Source organism: Rhodofomes roseus (assembly GCF_022264815.1).
Source record: "Rhodofomes roseus strain CIRM-BRFM 1785 chromosome Unknown C8Q71scaffold_7, whole genome shotgun sequence".
Taxonomy (NCBI): Eukaryota; Fungi; Basidiomycota; class Agaricomycetes; order Polyporales; family Fomitopsidaceae; genus Rhodofomes; species Rhodofomes roseus.
The window spans coordinates 997,599-1,015,956 of NW_025952963.1; the positions used below are offsets into that span (position 1 = coordinate 997,599).

The window sequence follows — 18,358 nt, forward strand, 5'->3', positions numbered from 1 at the left end:
TGGGAATCTGCGCACTGTGGCTCGGCCCCAGGGGGTATGTACGCGCAGTTGTATCTTTCACTCCTTCCTCAGTCCCTCCATCAGGTCTCAGCCCAGCCCTCTCAATTTAACCGCTACACTAGTCGCAATGGGCCAGTATTGGAAACTGTGAGTGAGAGTCACTGTTGGCAGGCTATCGAGGCTGGAGTTGCCTGACACGTGGATCTGCTTAGTATCAACATCGACCAGAGGCAGTCAGTGAGCTGGGGCAAACTCTGCCAGGTGATATTCGCCCCAACTCTAATAAATCTGGTATGGTTACTCGCCATGCCTCGTAAGGTGAGTGTTGAGCTGCGCAGAGGTCATGGACTGAAACTCAAGACACCACATACAACACTTGTTCTGACAGCCCAAGCCTTACGACCGCTCTAATGAACGAGGGCGCAGCAAAGACCCGCGCGACCTTGGCGCTCTTAATCTCCCCTTCGACGTCTTGGCTGCCATATTCGAGGCCATCGGCAGCGAGAATATCGTAGACGCTGCCTATCTCGCTCTCACCAACACGTTTCTGCGCGCTATTGGCCAGAAGCGTATCTACAACGAACTAGCCTCGTATTATGCTGCATGGTACCTAGAGCGTATCATCTGCGTTGGCGACTACCTTGAAGGCGACGACCTGCCTCCCGACATCTTGAAGGAGGACGAGAAAGAGTCGCTCAGCGGCGACATTTCCGACACTAACAGTGACGATGACAGTACATCCAATCACTCGGATGTGCCACACGGCGCGCGTCTGTATCATGCGGCTGATGCTGAGACCAACCGCTCATCCAGGACCATTGGGCACTGGCGGAAACGGTTTGCCGCCAAGGGCAAGTTGTCCAAGGCTGAGCGCCGCGAATTGGAGGACTTGATACGCGCCGACTTCTCCTGGGACGGGAGGCAAGAGACCGAGTGGATCCTGTGCAACTGGACACGCGCGGAATACGTACGTAACGGCGGGGTCGCTAGGCTCACCGGTTCAGAAATCGACGGCCCTATGACAAGCGCCGATCCAAGCCTCGGTCATGTCCTCCTCACGCAGATCTGCTGGTCGTCGGACGATTCGACGAGCGTCAACTACCGCGGCCCCCTTCACCGTGGTCGCTGGGCGGGGCACTACATTGCGATAACCACCATGGACCAGCTGACGGAGAACGTCAGATTTGCGGACAAAGAGAAATGGGTCGACGTCACGGAAGAGGTTGTAGCTCAGGTGTTGGAGATTTGGCGAGCTGAGCATCCCGAGGTGCTTGTGCCGCACCTCCGGCTTAAGGGCGATGTCAGCGACAGCACTCCGGTCTCCACGGACGAGGAAGACAGGGTGCAAAGTGAAGAGAAAGCGGCAGGCAAAGGAGCACTGGCGGGCGGCGAGGTCTCGGGCGATCGAGAGGAATGAGACGAATAAGAGGATTGCGCCTCGGAAGACGAAGACACCAGGACATCAGGCAATGGGGAATGATGAAGCTTTGAAGTGTATGTGACTACAATCCATGTCAACCCGGGTGTAGTTTGTGGTGCGCGGCACAGTGGCTGAGGTACAGCGTCCGCATCGTTTACCTGACAACCGAGACTGGCACTCGGCGCTGCCAAATCAAGTTCTCATTATTGCTTATGGCCTCAAGCTGGCTTCAAGTGAAAGCAATCTTGTTGCCGTTCATGCCGGTGTCAGTGAAAGTGAAAGTGACCGGGCCAGTCACTTAGGCTGAACGGTCGTCCTCAGTGAACGTACGCGCCGACGCGGTAGGTCGCGAAACTCGCGGATCGAGGCATTGCACAGTGCTGGAAGACGTCTACGTGAGGACGATGCGCTGGTCGCAAGTGTGGACTCGAGCACGCACACGGTGGGCGCGATGAGCTATCGTGACTGCATGTTAGTCTCCCCAAGCAGACGTAGACAATTCCTTCAACCTTCGTGCCTCAGGATATCCTTGTCTGACCTGCAGATGCGCGAGTCACTGCCATTCTTACGCATCGCACTCAACGTGATCACACCTCGGCGATATATCCGTACATGTATCGCAATCCTCTCTTATCGTGAGACGGATCCCACCCACGTCCCCGAGGATTGTCAATGCAAGCGGAGGCAAGCGGCTCACATGCCAAACGGGATGGCGTGTCGAACGCAAGAAGGTATAAGAAGACGCGGCCAATGTAAGAGGAGAGTCCCAGACCCACTCTTCACTCCCACCGCGCTGCCTGCGTTCTCTGCACACGACGACGCATAGTCCAAAGTCTGCTACTATGGTCGCGGTCCAGCAAGGAAAGGTGCTCGTGACAGGAGCGAATGGATTCATCGCGATGTGGGTCGTGAAGCACCTGCTCGATCAGGGTTACATCGTTCGCGGTACAGTGCGTTCGGAAGGTAAAGCGAAGCATGTCCGCGAAGTTTTCTCCCGCTATGGCGACAAGTTCGAGGTGGTCATAGTCGAGGACATCACCAAGGTACGTGTATTATGTACTTAGGCACCAAACCCTGGGACGTACTTGCCTCTTCCCGACGCGCACTCATGCGTATGATCCACACAGCCAGGAGCCTTCGACGAATACGTCAAGGACGTCGACGCAATCGAGCATACCGCCTCGCCATTCCACTTCAAGGCGAATGACCCAGATGAGCTTATCATCCCCGCGGTGCACGGCACGACACGCATCCTCGAGTCCGCGCTCGCGCACGGCAAGAACGTCAAACGCATCGTCATCACTTCCTCCACCGCCGCCGTGCTCACCGTGCAGAGCACACCGCGCACCTTCACTGAGGCAGACTGGAACGATGGAGCGATCCAGCTCGTCCGCGAGGAGGGTGCAAAGGCACCGAACCCTATGAAGTACCGCGCGAGCAAGACGCTTGCGGAGAGGGCGGCTTGGGAGTTCGTGGAGAAGAACAAAGGGACGCTGGGCTGGGACCTTGCCGTAGTGAACCCGCCATACGTATTCGGTCCCGCCATTCATGAAGTCGGCGCCCCCGAGGCACTGAACGAGAGCATGTACGACTGGTTCCACACCGTGTTCAAGGGCTCGAAGACCAAAGAACAGCTGTCCTCGATTGGGTAAGCGATGTTCAACGTTCGACTTGAGGACGATGCCGTAATGGACCCTATTGATATGCGTCAACGCGCAGATCGTGTTGGATCGACGTCCGCGATCTGGCGGAGGCGCATGTCCTCGCGATTAAGAAGCAGGAAGCAGGGGGTGAGCGGATCATGGTCTCGCAAGGACCCTACAAGTGGCAGGACTTCGGTGCGTCATGGACAGCGCACTGTCCTCTGACAAAGTCTGAATGGCATACAATTACAGTGGACGCTGCACGACAGTTCTACCCCAAAGTCTCGCCCCGAGACGAGACTTACGACCCCGCGAAGACGACACACATGATCCTATATGACACATCGAAGGCGGCCAAGTTGTTGGGGATCAAGTACCGCTCTATTGAGGAGGGTACGAAGGACATGGTCGAGGACTTCAAAGCAAGAGGTTGGATCTGAAAACGGTCTAGATGGGAAACGTACGGGTGCCCTGGGACTGTTGTTTTGCATGTGACCAGCAGCCCAGTTGGAAATGCAGAGACCACTTATTCGGGCTGAGTCAAGTGCAACACAGTTTATTGGGTATCCAGATGCAATACATGTCACGTAGCCTATATGTTCCAGAGGGTATACAAGAGTTGAGAGTCCCAGATGCAGACATAGTTATGTATAAAGATGAATGGACGAATTTGTTCAGGCTGCGCAAATTATATGTCAAGAGTACGTCAGCTGAGTAGGACGGGTTACGCACCCAAAGCACTAGAAACATTCCGTGAATCAAGGCCGAGGTATGGGTATCTTATCGTTTTCGCAAAGTACAAGTTGGCCAGCGACGAGCTCCGCACAATAGCTTGTGTGTCCGCTGCACATGGTCCGGACATCAGTGACACGGAGCGGCAGAGCCGAGGACAGGACGAACCAAGTGGGTGGTATCACTACCTTGTAATTTGACATGGGCCTGACGATGATGATGCGCGAATTGACGAACAGCCTTGTCGTAGAGATGTCGAGAGGATCGGGTAGTAGCTGTAGACCTAGATGATGTTAAGACTGAAGACAGTCAGCATGGCACGAATGCTGATGTGAAGGAGGCCAGACATACCTGTCCAGACGTTTGTGAAGATGCACGAACCAAGATACAGATGTTGATGCTTGAGGGGGAAAGGGTAACTTCTTGCGATGTAAATTGTTTGCTGATTCTCATTCCGTGACCGTGAAACCGCCTTGCACTGCCCATGCCCGTCCGCATGTGGGCCTCAAGTAGCGAGGGCGAGAGCGACTGCTTGGTTGACGCCTAGTGCGCCAAACAACATCTCCTATACATCATACGGCAGATGAGTCAAGCGCTAGAGCTGTTCAGAACGAAGGTACATACCTGGACCTGTGCCTCCTCTGCCTCATCGTAGAGTGAGCCAAACGAGCGCGACTCGGAGATGGCCTGCAAGTGCCCCAACCGTCCCTTCGGCGTCGGCGTGTCGAAATTGTCGAGCACCCTGAACCGCGTGTCTGCCTCCGTCTCAGAGTACTTCCTCGGCCCGTTCATAAACGGTGTGCTCTGATGCTTCTGAGGAGAGAAGGGGACCTGGGCCAACTGATCGACGGACATCGACGACGGCTGAAGATGAGGCATGTAGCTCGAATGAACGCTAGGAGTGACCGGAAGCTGTTGGGACATCCAGTGGTAGGGGGTCTGGGTGCCGACCGGACCGGCGGCCTTGTACGGGGTCGCCATGCGCATGTCGACATCGACGAGAGTCGTGTCCATGTCAGACAAGAAGCTGCGCGAGGCGAGCTCCATCTGCACCGACTCCATCGGGACGAGCGCCCCAATGGTGGACTGCACAGTGTTCTGGTCATGAACCACACAGTCTGCCATAGTAATAGAGCGAGAGCTAGACAGAGGGGCCTCGTTCGCCAAGTGAACAGCGAACTCCGAGATCATGGTCACCATCTCGGCGTGCTTGGGAGCCCTCTGGATGTGTAGACCCCTCGCCGCGAGGCGCTCCATCATGACTTGGCCCAGCGGAGCGTATGCCCCGTCAATTGTACGTTGCAGTGCATTGAGGGCCTCGACTGCGCCCTTGAGGCCGGCCTTGGTGGTAGACAGGTCGGCCTTGGTGGTAGACAGGTCGGCCTTGGTGGTGGACAGGTCGGCCTTGGTGGTGGACAGGGCATCCTTGACGGAAGCAAGTTGAGTAGCAGCCGTGTCCAAGTTCTTGCGCTGAATGCACCGCAGGGCGCGCGCGTGCCTCGAGCTGATGGTGGCAGCCCTGGCGAGTCGTACCTTCAGTCCATGCCCAACAGCGTCGCTGCGAACGTGGACAGGCTGATCGTCGAGCAGAGCAGAGAGGCGCTCGACTTCTTCCTCGGCAATGGTCTTTGCTTCGATGGCATCTTGCACGTCCTGTTCGAGCGCAGCGTTCTGAGTGTTCAGCAGGTCGACTTCGTCCTGGAGCTTGTCTCGCTGGTCGTCCACGGAGTTCCGTTGTGCTGTCATGGTTGCCAAAGCCTCCTTGAGCTCATTGATCGTCAAGCCCAACGTTGAGCGCACTTCTTCCACGCCACGCATCGCGATGACCCTCTGACGTTTCAGTTCGTGGACGTACGTAGTCGGCGACCACCGTAGCTCGGAGCTCTTGGCATCGGGAGAGTCCTCGTTGCGCAGCAGGCGCTGCCTAGAGATGGTATAGGTCCGGGGTTGCTGCGGGGTGTCCTTCGCGGTGCGCTTGTCGAGCTCCAGCTTGAAGCGCAGAGCCTGCGCACGGCATTTCTCGGATTCGCGGGTGAGCTGAGCGATCTTCTCCTGGTCCTTGAGGCGCATGTCGGCAATGGAGACGAGTTCGGCATTCTTCGCGGTGCACGTGTCAAGTTCCAGCTTGAAGCGCAGAGCCTGCGCACGGAAGTCCTCGGATTCGCGGGTGAGCTGGGCGATCTTCTCCTGGTCCTTGAGGCGCATGTCGGCAGAGGAGACGAGTTCGGCATCGCGCACGCAGAGGCGACCCTCGAGAATGATCACCTTAGTGGTAGCACTGTCCAGTCCACGCTTGAGGTCTTGTGCATGTTCCTCCGAGACCGTCAGCTTGCCGTTGAGAGCGTCGAACTTCTCGGCGGCTTCCGTTTGAGCACGGGCGAGGTCGCCCTTGAGGTCTGCCATATGAAGCTCCGCATCGTTGAGTGAGACCTGAAGCCGGCAGGCGCGGAGCTGAAACTCGGTGCCGGTCTTCCTGAGGGTCTTGTTCACATTCGCCAGTTTGGAATACTCCTTCTTTTGAGCGTGTAGCTCGATCTTCAGCCAGATGAGCTCGTTCTCCAGCTTCTTAGCTACACACTTGGGGACAGTCTCGGTAGGAGGCACAGAGGTGGCGGCGGCGGGCTCGGGAAGGGGAGTGACAGGAGCGGTGTTGACTAGCTCGGTAGTGCGGCTGACAGCACTAGAGGGGAGGAGTTCCGAAGCAGGACTGGCAGGAGTGGCATCGACTGCTGTGGGAACGGCGTCTGTAGAAGCAACGCTGACGACCTCGAGGGCTGGGCTGGCGGAGGTGGTGGCGATAGGTCCGAGATCGGGGGTCGCAGGTGGAGACAGCATGGCAGGAGGTAGTGTTTCGGCGGGTTCTCCCAGCGATGCGTCTAGTAGTAGTAGGGTCATCCCGCTGGAGGAGCACAAACCAGCGTCAGTCGGCAAGTCGTTGCATTGTCCAGATCCGTCGCGAGCGTCAGAGTCCAGATGGGTAAGAGCCTGAGAGTCGTCGATCGGTCCCACTAAATGTTCGGCGAGCGTCTCGACGGCGGCGTGGGTCCCCAGCGCCACGACCCGGCGTTGACCACGAGTAGCGGCAAACAGGGATGTAGCCCATGCCTGGAAGGCTTCTGTCACAAGAAGCCAACGAAGAACATATGTAGCAACAGACCTTGAGAGCTTCTCCAGCGAACCATGAGGATCGGTAGCATAGCCCGAGGAACTGCAGGAAAGTGTCGAGGATAACGAAGAGGCCCACCACGAAGCCGAAGTGGACGAATAACCAGAGCAGAATGCCGTTGCACATGTACCGCACCTCGGGTCTGACCAGGTGTTTGAATGGCGCGAGGAAGTCGAAGTACTCGCCACGAGCCAGGCAGAGGTAGAGGACGAGCAGTAGTGAGAGCGTAAAGCGGGTGTACCGTTGGTTCCACATGGCGGAGAAGGGTGTCGACTGTTTCACGGACTAGATGAGGGTGGATGGCGAGGAGGAGCAGAGACGACGGCAGTGTAGAAGTAGGAAAGGGAGAGAGGCTGACGACAACGTCAGCCGGCGGGTTGCAAGTCAGCCACTTGGTCCAAGCCGCCGTTGTCAGTCCCCTTCGGTATGGTCCGAGGTCCGCGACCCATACTGTGGGTACCCTTGATTAGCCGAAGGCAAATACGTACCCTTACTCGTGTATGCGGTGCAGAAGCAGCGAACGCCCAGCATGCAGTGCATGTGAGCATGTGCCGCGATACTACTTATGAGTAGGCGCTCAATGGTGTAGTAGACGCTACTCCGAGCTTCAGCAACAAGTCAAAGAACTATCATAGCATTGAGGGTGACCAGCTTGAATGTCATATCATAGGCGAGTACTTGCCATCCAAAAAGTCACAGGCGACGCATTGCTCAGCGATACGAAGCATAAATATAGTGTACACACTCACAATACCATTGAGAGAACACAGCAGTACTTCACCACCATACTGCACACGACGTAGCTCGACGATACACCCAGACCAGCAGACGTGGATACAGGCAGACACATGAGTAAATGCAAGCAACTTATCGTTCCTCGTCGCCTGATGTCCCGTTGTCTCCGTCCTTCGACGCACCATCCTCCCCTCGATCGCCCGAAACCTCGCCGCCCGCCAGTGCTCCTTTGTCTGCTGCTTCCGGATCCTCTTCACTTTGCACCCTGTCTTCCTCGTCCGTGGCATCCGGAATGCTGTCGCTGGCGTCGTCGGCGCCCTTAAGCCGGAGGTGCGGCGCAAGCACCCTGGGATCGTCAGCTCTCCATATCTCCAACACCTGAGCTATAACCTCTTTGGTGACGTCGACCCAATTCTTCTTCGCCGAAAAACTGATGTTCTCCGTCAACTGGTCCACGGTGGTGATAGCGATGTAGTGCCCTGCCCAGCGGCCACGATGGAGGGGACCTTCATACGCCATGGCAATTGAAGGATCCGACGACCAGCAGATCTGCGTGAGGAGGACATGCCCGAGGCTCAGAAAGTTGTCTGTCCAGGGGCCATCGATGGCTGAATCGGTGAGCCTAGCGACCCCGCTGGTACGTACATATTCCGCGCGCGTCCAGTTGCACAGGATCCACTCGGTCTCGCGCCTCCCGTCCCAGGAGAAGTCGGCGCGTACCATGTTATGCACTTCGCGGCGCTCAGCCCCCGACAACCGGCCCTTGGTGACAGAGGTACGTTTGCGCCAGAGTGTCTTTGGGTACGAGATATTGATCCACGTATCACCCGCATGATACAGCCGCGCGCCGTGCGGACCATATTCAGAGTCGGGAAAGTCACCGCTGAGCGACTCCTTCTCGTGCTCCTTCAAAATGTTAGGAGGCAGGTCGTCGCCTTGAAGGTAGTCGCCAACGCAGATGATGCGCTCTAGGTGCCACGGAGCATGGTACGCGAGTAGTTCGTCGTACATGCGTTTCTGGCCAATGACGCGGAGAAACGAATTGGTGAGAGCGAGACAGGCAGCGTCTAGGATGTCCTCGTGGTCGATGATGGCGAATATGCGAACCAAGACGTCGAACGGGATATCCAACGCGCCGAGGTCGCGCGTATCCTTGCTATGTCCTTGTTCAATAGAGCGTTCGTAAGGCTTGGGCTGTCGGAACGAGCGTTGCATGCGACCACATGAGTATCAGAGTCTATGATCTCTACAACGCAACGCTCACCTTGCGAGGTATGGCGAGTAACTCTATCAACGTCGTTGGATCTGTCCAGTGGATTATCTCGCCGAGTTTTAAACCAACAGTGTCCATCGTCTGCCTCCGGTCGATGTTGATGCTAACCAAACCCACGCGTCAGTGAACCCAGCTTCAATCATCTGACAACCTCACTTACAATTGCCAATACTGACCCATGTTGGATCGTGAAACGTACTGCAACCGCCAACGGTCAGCGAGCAAGACAGAAAGTCAGACAGTTGCTGATGAAATGCGGAAGCGAGGATGGAGGAAGTTGAGGGGAACGATTGAAGGGTCATCAGAGGCCTGTCATAAGCTAGTAGTAGTACGCCGGTTCCCACGTTGGCCATGGCTTTCGCACCACGTGATCGCGTTTGGGCCTCACTACATCGAACCGGCGCTGTCGCCCAAGACGACCACGCCCAACTCGAAGTCCGAGACAATCTTTCAGCACTCACCACCATGTCTCTGTGGGTTGACAAGGTACATACACGCGTAGCTCTTCCAAGCTCTATAGACACTCATTGCGCGTAGCATCGGCCACGCGTCCTCGACGACCTGCACTACCATGCAGGCCTCTCAGCACGACTTCGCGCATTGGTAAGTCAGAATGTCTCGCGGAACTCAGGCTGCTCTCCATTTACCGCGTACCTCTCACGTAGGCAGCCTCGGGAGACTTCCCTCACATGCTATTCTACGGCCCCTCTGGTGCAGGCAAGAAGACGAGGATTGCCTGCACGCTGCGTGAACTATTCGGGAAGGGTGTGGAGAAGGTGTGTATCAAACCATGAAAACTAGCCTCCAATATTGATGTGCGATGCCCTGCTAGCTGAAAATTGATCAACGGGTCTTCCTGACACCGTCCAAGCGGAAACTCGACGTGAACATCGTGCAGAGTAACTTCCACATTGAGATAACACCCAGGTGCGTGGTTGTCAGTGGGCTCCCGTGAACTTAGACACATGTCATATCACAGTGAGGCTGGGAACTACGATCGAGTGGTGATTCAGGAACTCCTCAAGGAGATTGCGCAAACGCAGCAGGTCGACCTCAGTGCGAAGCAGCGCTTCAAAGGTTCGTCGCATCGCCACGTTCCATATGCGTGACTTACTCTGCTTGCAGTCGTTATAATCAACGAGGCGGACTCACTCACGAGAGATGCACAAGCAGCTCTCCGTCGGACGATGGAGAAGTATATGTCCAACATGCGGATTATCCTCTGTGCGAACTCGACTTCCCGCCTGATTGCCCCCATCAAGAGTCGCTGCCTGCTGGTTAGAGTGGCAGCACCTGATGAAACTAAGGTGAGGCCCCTTCTTTCCCATAGTCTCCTACGCGAGATTGACTGTTACCCTCTCACCAAGACGATCGAGGTGCTACGGTACGTCGGCAAGAAGGAGGGCTTCGACGTCCCCGACAAAATTGCACACGAAATCGCGGAGGACTCAAATGGCAACCTCCGCAAAGCCATCCTTGTGCTCGAAGCACTCAAAATGCAATCGTGAATGCTTTTCGCTATGACATGTGACGTGTTCCTTTCGTTGACTGACTATCCGTGCAGGACTGACCTCGACAAGCCGCTTACGATCGCAAAGCCCGACTGGGAGACGTACTGTCACAAAGTCGCTGACATGATCGTCCAAGAACAGTCTCCACAGCGCGTGATGGACGTCCGCGCGAAGCTGTACGAGCTCTTGAGCCACTGCATCCCGCCGACGGTCGTTCTCAAGGTACGCTCCCGTCTCTCACTTTGTCCTCTGCTCGTCAAGCTAAAAGCTGACTGGCGGCTAAGACGATCGCAGACCGAGTCGTCGACCAGGTGGACGAGAGCCTGAAAGCGGATATCATGCACTGGGCGGCGATATATGAGACGAGGATGCGCGTCGGGAACAAGAAGATCTTCCACCTTGAGGCGTGGGTCGTCAAGGTCATGAGCTTGTACAAGGTGCGTCCGCTCCGTGTATCCATGTGACTGTATGCTCAACCCAGTCTCCAGCACTTCTTCTACGATATAGACATGTCTGGCTTCGATGATTGATGTCTTGCGTTCCAGGATTGTATTGGTATGCCGTCGTGTAGCATTAGTTGCTTTGAAACCCCTCTGCGCTCACAGGTTGATGCTCAACTGCACTTGTTTCACATGAGACTGGTATGCGTGTATGTGTGGGTTCGATAGCTGGCAAAGACACATGCGTGGGCGCACGCCGTGTTGATTCTGTCGACAATGTTCAGATGCTCCCGAGAGGCATACTGAGCGCAGGTGTGGTTTCTCCCTGCACTGACAAATCTCCAAGCCCGCCTACAAAGTGTAACCCATCCATCATTGACAAAACGAATATTGAATCCGCCACCGTAAAGTACACTGGTAACATTTTTCCCAGACATGTTCTTAAGTTACAAGCAACGCTGATATACTCGGTGTTCAGATCCAGCCTTTAGCCTTGCCTTGCTCGATGATATCGCGCGTCGACTCCTCAATGGTGAAGTACTTCAGACCAAGCAAGCGGTCCGCCTTGGAGGTGTCGAACGTCACGAGGTGCGTCGCTGTCGCGGGATCGTAGGACTCGTCGCCCACGGGTACGTTTGTATAGAACTTCCTCGCCGCATTTACTGACACCCACATCGTTAGCAGGTTGTTTCTGTGCACTCAATTGAGCCTACTCACGGAAGTCTTGGCCCTTCCAAGGGCTCGTTGAGATGATTATGCGCTCGCCGGCTGTTCTTTCCTTCTCAGCAGCGACGGTCAATGCCTCCGCGACGTCCCGCACGTCGATCCAGGTCATCCTATGCATTAGCTCGTCGTCAAACCTCTTGCCTCAGTAAATACCACTACCCACTCACCCAAAGTGCGTGTAAAATTCTTTCTTCTGCGGATTCCCCGATGCATCAATACCGTTGATGATCGCGTAATACCAGATTTTCATGCTCTCGTTGAGGTCGTCAGGCTTGCTCACGGGCTGGAGCGTCGGGCCAAGTATCCATGGCGGGTTGCATACGACGAGGTCCCAGCCGATGCTCTCCTTGTTCTTGTCGACGAACTCCCACGCGGCACGCTCTGCGAGGACCTTGCTTGCCTGATATTTTGCGAGCTGGTCGGCCTCGCGGCCTCGCGCGCGCACGTCCGCAAGGGCCGCATCGTTCCAGTCCGCCTCGCTGAATAGCCGCGGCGTCGTCGGGTTCTCGCGGATCGCGCCACAGGTGGAGGTGTAGACGATGCGCTTGACGGAAGTGCCGTACGTCAGTGCGGATTTGAGGATGCCCACCGTGCCGTTCACGGCAGGGATGATCTGCTCGTCGGGCTCGACGGAGAACAAGTGCACGGGCGAGGCCGTGTGCTGGATCAGGTCGACGCCTTTGACCGCCTCGTCGAAAGCGCCCTCCTGTTGGAGATGAGTGTCCGTACGGATAGCTGGCGTGGGCGGTGCGCACCTTCGCGATGTCCTCGACGATGGCAAACTCGAGCTTGTCACCGAACCCGGCGAAGGCTTGCTTGACGGGCGCGATCTTGCTTTCAGACCGGACAGTGCCTCGGACGGAGAAGCCGCGCTCGAGCAGCTTGCGCACGAGCCACATGGCGACGAAACCATTGGCACCTGTTACCAGCGCCTTTCCAGAAGTGACTGCAGGCATGATGAACCGAAAGGTTCCTAGTGTGTGGTTGGTGGGGTTGTGTGGCTTGCGTAGTTGGTGAGTTTATATGCAGCCTGACACCTCGTTCAGTTTATATACATCAGGTTACCCTGGGACAAGCCCGCCCGTCAAGTAATCGAGGCCAGTCATCAGCTCCTACTGCACTCCCTACTGAATAGTCATGCGTCAGTCTGGGCCGGGATGCTCTGTCGGTGCTTGTGGAGGAACGGGTTGCAGTGCGAATATTCAGTATCTTGACGCCGGAGAACGCGACCCCCCGTTCGGACGCACGGGCGGATGCCGACCGATGTACAACCCAGTACTACCGAATGCTTAATATGCATAGGCGGACCTGGCGCCGCGGATGCGTGCATACAGAGAGGAAGACCGGACAGCCAGGGAGACGCGCATGTGCGCGGCGGCGAGCGTCGTGTACACTTGGTATCTCGATAGCGTCCGCCAAGTTGCAGTGCGGTCACGGTGATCCTCCGACCCCGGTGGGGATCGACATGATCGGTGAGGCAAGTCTGGCGCGTCGGTATGTTTGCAATACGTATGCTGTGCACTTGGCACGCGTTGTAAACGTAGCGGAGTGGCGATGGTCCGGATCGGACGAGATTTCGTCAAAGGCTCCATCAGGACTGCATTGACTTCGTATCGGCGTGCACATGTAAGTGACCAGTGAGATCTGCCAGTGTCAGTGATAACATATGGCGGCCCGTTTGTGGAAATAATCGGATCGCACGAAATGTAATAGTACCTACGAAAAGTATCATAAACGCACGAAATGTGCATTCACGAAAAGTTTGGAACCACTCACGAAAACTTTGGATGATCACGAAACTCGGAAGGGTACACGAAATGTATGCTCACGAAAGTCGGCCTACACGAAATGCGCGCGCAATGTGACGCGAGTGTGATCAAGTGACCGTTTGTCACCGAGTGTGACACGTGAGTGTGTGGCCTTAGCCCACCTCCGGCACTCAGCTTCGAATTGTAGCGGCCAATATTTTCTAGGTACATTCAGAACACATAAAACACGCGTTTTGCGCACGGAAACATCTTGGGGAAGTCGCTCTTCCGCCACGAGTTGAATAAAGACATCGCACTCGCGCGCCACCGCGCCACCGCGCCGGCGCTTGTGGCTACGGCGACGTGCCCGAGCCCTCATGTGACCGTGTTCGATGTTGAACGCGTCGCGTCGGTCTCAGTCTGCTCGCGTCCTTGTCTGAACGTGTTTTATTGCTGGTACAAGGTAAGTACTTGCTTGTAGTTGTATTCAGTAATTACTTACACATGTCTGTGGGCTTCAAGCCTTTCAAGGCTAACATCGCACACGCCTTCGGGTCGTACGACGAGCTGCTACTAGATCAGCAAATCCGTCCGTTTGTCTAACACCTTCTAATACCATCTAAAACACCTAAATTCAGACAATTAGGCGTATCAGACGATTCAGACACGAGCAGTCGAGTTAGTAGATTCCTCTCTAAAACGAGACAGGTTTAGACACTTTGAGGCCCCTCAGAGTCTCAGACTGCCCGGAATTTCGAGACGTTTCAGACACGCCAGACACAATAGTATAAAAGTAAATATATTCAATCTCAACACCTAATCTACTATGCCATCCTGCTGTGTACCGATAAGTACGCCGGGTGCGACAAGCACATGCTCACAGGTTGCACAGGCCACGGCGCGCATCCATCTGTTGCAGGTGCGCAACAATCAAGCGGTCGGAGCGAACTGCCAGGGCGCTCGGGCCCAGTCGTTATCATCTTCGCACTGTGTCACTGGGCGGACACATCGTGAGCGCTGGGAGCGAGGGGACAAACATCGTACAGTGTAATACGCACCAGGTGAAGTCAACGGAACAGATGAGCGTCACCTGCTGGTGATGCTTGGCCAGCATTGAGGTCACACGCGGCGTTTGAGGCGGTTGCGCACAGCGGGCGTGCCGTGAAACAGCGAGAAGGTTGGTTTTGATAACAAGATCTACGACAACTTCTTGAACCTCGTGTGGACGGCGGAGCCCAAGGGTGACGGGGGCGGCGAAAGATGGCCGCGTTCTGGAGGATACTTCATGTCGAGCGAGGGCGGCGGGCAAAGCCGCGAAATGCACGAGCGAGGGCGGGTGCGAGCGCAGGGGAGACGGCGGTCGGCGGGAGTGTTCGAAGGGAGAGGGAAGGTCGAACGAGGGCGAAGTGGGCACGGCGGGTAGAACCGCGCAACGCACGAGTGAGGGCGGGTGCGAGGGCGTGCAAGACAGCAAGTGACGGGCACGTTCGGACGGGAGAGGTGCGTCGAGTGAGGGTGAACGAGCAGAACGAGAGGGCGGGAGAGAGGAGGATGGAAGGTGAAGAATTGAGGTACTCACCAGAGTTCTTCTGACTCCCTCCTCTCTACCAATTTCCCCGCTCGTCCCTTCGCGGTGGGCCGGTGCCGGTTGACTGGCCGAAGCCTCCTGCAAGGCGGTCTTGCAGGCGCAAGACGCGCAGTTCGTGAGCGTGGCGCGCGGGTCCTCGTCTGCGTCTGCTCTTGCGCGCGTCGAGCCGGCCGGTGCGTCGGGCTTGCGAGTGCGCTGGACTTCGGCCGTCCGCGTCGGGTGAGTGACCTCCTGTCGGGGCCTTACCGTATGCGCTGACGTGTCGCACAGCGGACAAGTCGGCTTTCAACAAATTGGAACATTGGTCTTACATAGCAAGGGTCAGTAGTTTTCTAAGCGGCCATGTACGGTTACGTAACATGTCACTTAAATATGAAATGTTCACCGCATGTAAGAAATTTCGTACATAGGTTTTGAAAGATGTTATGTTCGGCTACAGTACATTGACCACATGTGTCCTGCATGTTAGCAACACATACATTGAGACTAAATACTGTATGGTCAGATAATGGTAGTCACTCTAGCATTGTCAGCACAGTTATAATGTTAGAATGTCGTGCATTGCGGGAACAAAGGGCGCACATTCGGAATGTAATCACAATGTAAGAAGGCCCCTCTAACATTGTGCTTACATTGTCATTACATTTGAAATGTATGTCTTACATTGTCATTACATTTTTAATGTGCGCAGCCCCTCTTACATTGTGATTTCATTCCGAATGTGCGCCCTTTGTTCCCGCAATGCACGACATTCTAACATTATAACTGTGCTGACAATGCTAGAGTGACTACCATTATCTGACCATACAGTATTTAGTCTCAATGTACATGTTGCTAACATGCAGGATACGTGTGGTCAATGTACTGTAGCCGAACATAACATCTTTCAAAACCTATGTACGAAATTTCTTACATGCGGTGAACATTTCATATTTAAGTGACATGTTACGTAACCGTACATGGCCGCTTAGAAAACTACTGACCCTTGCTATGTAAGACCAATGTTCCAATTTGTTAAAAGCCGACTTGTCCGCTGTGTCGGGCTTGTCATCACTCAGAGGGCGCGGCGGCGTAGTCTCCCGTAGGTACATCAGGAAAGCTGCACATGGCTTCACGACGACTTAGATGGCTTAATTAAGCCATTAAGCCAGTTAAGCTGGTAAGCCATGGTGGCTTAAGTAAGAAGGTCCAGTTGCTTATTTCAAGTCGTTCTGCTTAATGAAGCACGGCTAAGCCGCCACTAAGTTCACACAAAGCCTCATATCAAGCTCCAATATGTACAATTCTCAAGTGATTTATTAAGCTAATATTGTTACATTGACTGATATTACGTTTGACTGTCGTACATGCAGAGATTGGCGCGCCTGCGCCCGTGCCCGCCGTCCTCCTCACTTGCCCGCGCTCGCACGAGTCGCCCGTACCCACCATCCTCCGGCCCTCCTCCCCGCTCACTCGCCTCGCGCACCCGGTTTGGCCACACTCCGGCTCTGCCCACGGCCGCCAAATCGTCTTCCATTCGCCCTGGCCTTCCATTCCTCACGCGCGCGCGGTCCGTTTGTTGGCCACGGTTGCGTGCTGGGCCTTCGCCTGATACGCTCGCCGTCGACATGCGTGTCGTTGTGTGCGTGTGCGTGCCTGCTGTCCTACTCACCTGCCTGCGTGTGCCCACCGTCCCACTCGCCCACCTGTGTATGCGTTCGTCAGCTGTTCCTGCATGCTGGGCTTTCATGCGCTGTTGCCTGCCAGCTTACCCATCTACCCGCCCTCCTGCCTGTTCACTCACCTCCTCACCCGCCCGCTTGGCCGTCCGTCCCGCCCTGCATATTCAGCGTCACCGCGCGTGTCGCGCTCGCCATGCCGTTTGCATCGCTGTGCCCTGTGCCTGCCGCTCAAGGCTTGCCCTCCTCCCTGAGTGTCGTGGAGCCTGCGCCCTTGGTGCGCTCGTCGGCTGTTTGCTCGCGGGGCCTTTGTCCTGTGTGCTCGGCGTCGCCGTGTGCGCCGCGCTTGCGTATCATTGTACCCGAGACCACAGTGTGTGGATTACTCACCTTCACTCACCCTCGAGCCATTAGTTCGGCGTGTTCGCCCGCCACCACTGCTCGGGACGGATGTGTCGTTGTCACTGTTTGTGCAACCTCCGCTTGTGCAGCCCTGTAAAAGGGTCAGGCCAATGGGGAGGACAGCCTCGTCGAACGTGGCACTTACGACTCACGTGCAGCACGCAATGCGGGCGACGGTGCATATGGGCGACGCGACACGGTGAGTGATGCAGTCACGGTCGGCGGGCGCGCGCAATGGTTGAGCGCGGCGGCGAGATGCGGGAGGCGGCGGCATGACGTGGCAGCGGCACCTGCAGGTGCTGGCATCGGAGGCGGCGGCATCAGTGCGAGGGAGGGCGTTGTGGGCAGTGGCAGTGAGTAGAGGACGGCGGCGGTGGGAGAAATGTGGGCGCGACATGGGCACGTTATGGGCGCGCAACGGCGGCGCGAACGCGGCGGCATGACGGGTTGACGGCGGGTGCGTGCTAGCGGGTTTCAGCTTGCGGTCGCGACGGATAGCGGTTGGCGTGGGCTCACCGTGAATGCGGCGCGCTTAGGGAGGGTCGAGCATTGGACGGGGGCGCGCAGCTCCCTGTGGGCACCGACCGTCCGCTGCGTTTGCATGCGGGCCTTCGCCCTGCGTGCTCGCCGTCACAGTGCGCGCAGGTCGTGCTCTTGGTGTCGCCCTGTGCCCGCCATCTCACACATCCACCCACCCCCTTGTACACTCACCTTCTCCCGCCTGCTCGTACGACTGCCCGCCCGGACAGGTGCCTGCGGGTTGCTCGCCTTGTGCCAGGCTCTTGTACACGTTTGAGACGCGGGCGAGCAGCGCGCGTCACGGCGCGCCTTCAAGAACGCAGAGTGGGCCGGTCTCTTGATAGACCGGTCGCGTTTGCGCTTGTCGCGTTTTGCGTTCGTTGTGGCAGAGCAGCAGAGGTCGAGAGGGAGTAGCAGGGGGAGGGGCGAGCGTTGGGCGGGGACAAGGCAGGGGAGCAGGCCAGCGCAACAAGGAAAGTTGGACTTGGAGCGTCGAGGGACCTGCTCTCGGCGGACACCGGATATATCACGTGTCTCGCTGATGTGTTCCGCTCAGCGCTTTGCGACCTCCCTGCCTTTCGCGACCTCCACCACCTCTTCCCGCCCTCGTCTCCGCCTCGTCTCTGCCTCGTCACACGTCCCCGACCCGTCGCAAGCCTGCCGCCTTGCAATCTGCCAGCAACGCACGCCCCCAACGGGCTGAATACCGCGCGGGAAGGCCACGTCATTGCGACGTGGCCCGGCTAGCAAGTGCCGCCGCGCGACCTATGCCCAACGGCATAGACCACCGACTGGAG

At 56.5% G+C, this 18,358-nt stretch overlaps 7 protein-coding genes across 7 annotated transcripts; 4 read left to right on the forward strand and 3 right to left on the reverse strand.

The window, feature by feature from the left end:
* The first annotated feature begins 42 nt into the window (after window positions 1–42).
* On the forward strand, window positions 43–1,633 carry C8Q71DRAFT_751835 (uncharacterized protein). Its single transcript, XM_047923335.1, has 3 exons — window positions 43–147; window positions 213–318; window positions 389–1,633. The coding sequence occupies exons 1-3, from the start codon at window positions 128–130 to the stop codon at window positions 1,415–1,417; spliced, it is 1,155 nt and encodes a 384-aa protein (XP_047780473.1). The 5' UTR covers window positions 43–127; the 3' UTR covers window positions 1,418–1,633.
* Window positions 1,634–1,874: 241 nt separating this feature from the next.
* On the forward strand, window positions 1,875–3,986 carry C8Q71DRAFT_751836 (NAD(P)-binding protein). The gene is made up of 5 exons (XM_047923336.1): window positions 1,875–2,463; window positions 2,548–3,068; window positions 3,140–3,258; window positions 3,316–3,906; window positions 3,964–3,986. The coding sequence occupies exons 1-4, from the start codon at window positions 2,263–2,265 to the stop codon at window positions 3,501–3,503; spliced, it is 1,029 nt and encodes a 342-aa protein (XP_047780474.1). The 5' UTR covers window positions 1,875–2,262; the 3' UTR covers window positions 3,504–3,906; window positions 3,964–3,986.
* Window positions 3,885–5,197, reverse strand: C8Q71DRAFT_751839 (uncharacterized protein). The gene is made up of 3 exons (XM_047923337.1): window positions 4,420–5,197; window positions 4,147–4,360; window positions 3,885–4,094 (listed from the first exon to the last, which is right to left on the reverse strand). Exons 1-2 carry the CDS (start codon window positions 5,053–5,055, stop codon window positions 4,301–4,303), a joined length of 696 nt encoding a protein of 231 aa, XP_047780475.1. The 5' UTR covers window positions 5,056–5,197; the 3' UTR covers window positions 3,885–4,094; window positions 4,147–4,300.
* Window positions 5,198–7,654: 2,457 nt separating this feature from the next.
* C8Q71DRAFT_751843 (uncharacterized protein) lies at window positions 7,655–9,276 on the reverse strand. The gene is made up of 3 exons (XM_047923338.1): window positions 9,130–9,276; window positions 8,961–9,072; window positions 7,655–8,890 (listed from the first exon to the last, which is right to left on the reverse strand). The coding sequence occupies exons 1-3, from the start codon at window positions 9,147–9,149 to the stop codon at window positions 7,829–7,831; spliced, it is 1,194 nt and encodes a 397-aa protein (XP_047780476.1). The 5' UTR covers window positions 9,150–9,276; the 3' UTR covers window positions 7,655–7,828.
* An 86-nt stretch (window positions 9,277–9,362) lies between these two features.
* On the forward strand, window positions 9,363–11,192 carry C8Q71DRAFT_751846 (P-loop containing nucleoside triphosphate hydrolase protein). Its single transcript, XM_047923339.1, has 10 exons — window positions 9,363–9,455; window positions 9,507–9,572; window positions 9,635–9,745; window positions 9,802–9,896; window positions 9,949–10,046; window positions 10,095–10,276; window positions 10,337–10,473; window positions 10,534–10,702; window positions 10,765–10,917; window positions 10,969–11,192. The coding sequence occupies exons 1-10, from the start codon at window positions 9,435–9,437 to the stop codon at window positions 11,008–11,010; spliced, it is 1,074 nt and encodes a 357-aa protein (XP_047780477.1). The 5' UTR covers window positions 9,363–9,434; the 3' UTR covers window positions 11,011–11,192.
* Window positions 11,193–11,394: 202 nt separating this feature from the next.
* On the reverse strand, window positions 11,395–12,602 carry C8Q71DRAFT_704621 (uncharacterized protein; the record flags this gene model as incomplete). Its single annotated transcript, XM_047920401.1, has 4 exons — window positions 11,395–11,582; window positions 11,638–11,756; window positions 11,814–12,352; window positions 12,402–12,602. 4 exons carry the CDS (start codon window positions 12,600–12,602, stop codon window positions 11,395–11,397), a joined length of 1,047 nt encoding a protein of 348 aa, XP_047780478.1.
* Window positions 12,603–16,365: 3,763 nt separating this feature from the next.
* Window positions 16,366–17,318, forward strand: C8Q71DRAFT_751865 (uncharacterized protein). Its single transcript, XM_047923340.1, is given in 7 exon segments — window positions 16,366–16,477; window positions 16,489–16,582; window positions 16,590–16,681; window positions 16,729–16,853; window positions 16,877–16,990; window positions 17,015–17,135; window positions 17,161–17,318. 5 exon segments carry the CDS (start codon window positions 16,590–16,592, stop codon window positions 17,243–17,245), a joined length of 537 nt encoding a protein of 178 aa, XP_047780479.1. The 5' UTR covers window positions 16,366–16,477; window positions 16,489–16,582; the 3' UTR covers window positions 17,246–17,318.
* Window positions 17,319–18,358: the final 1,040 nt, after the last annotated feature.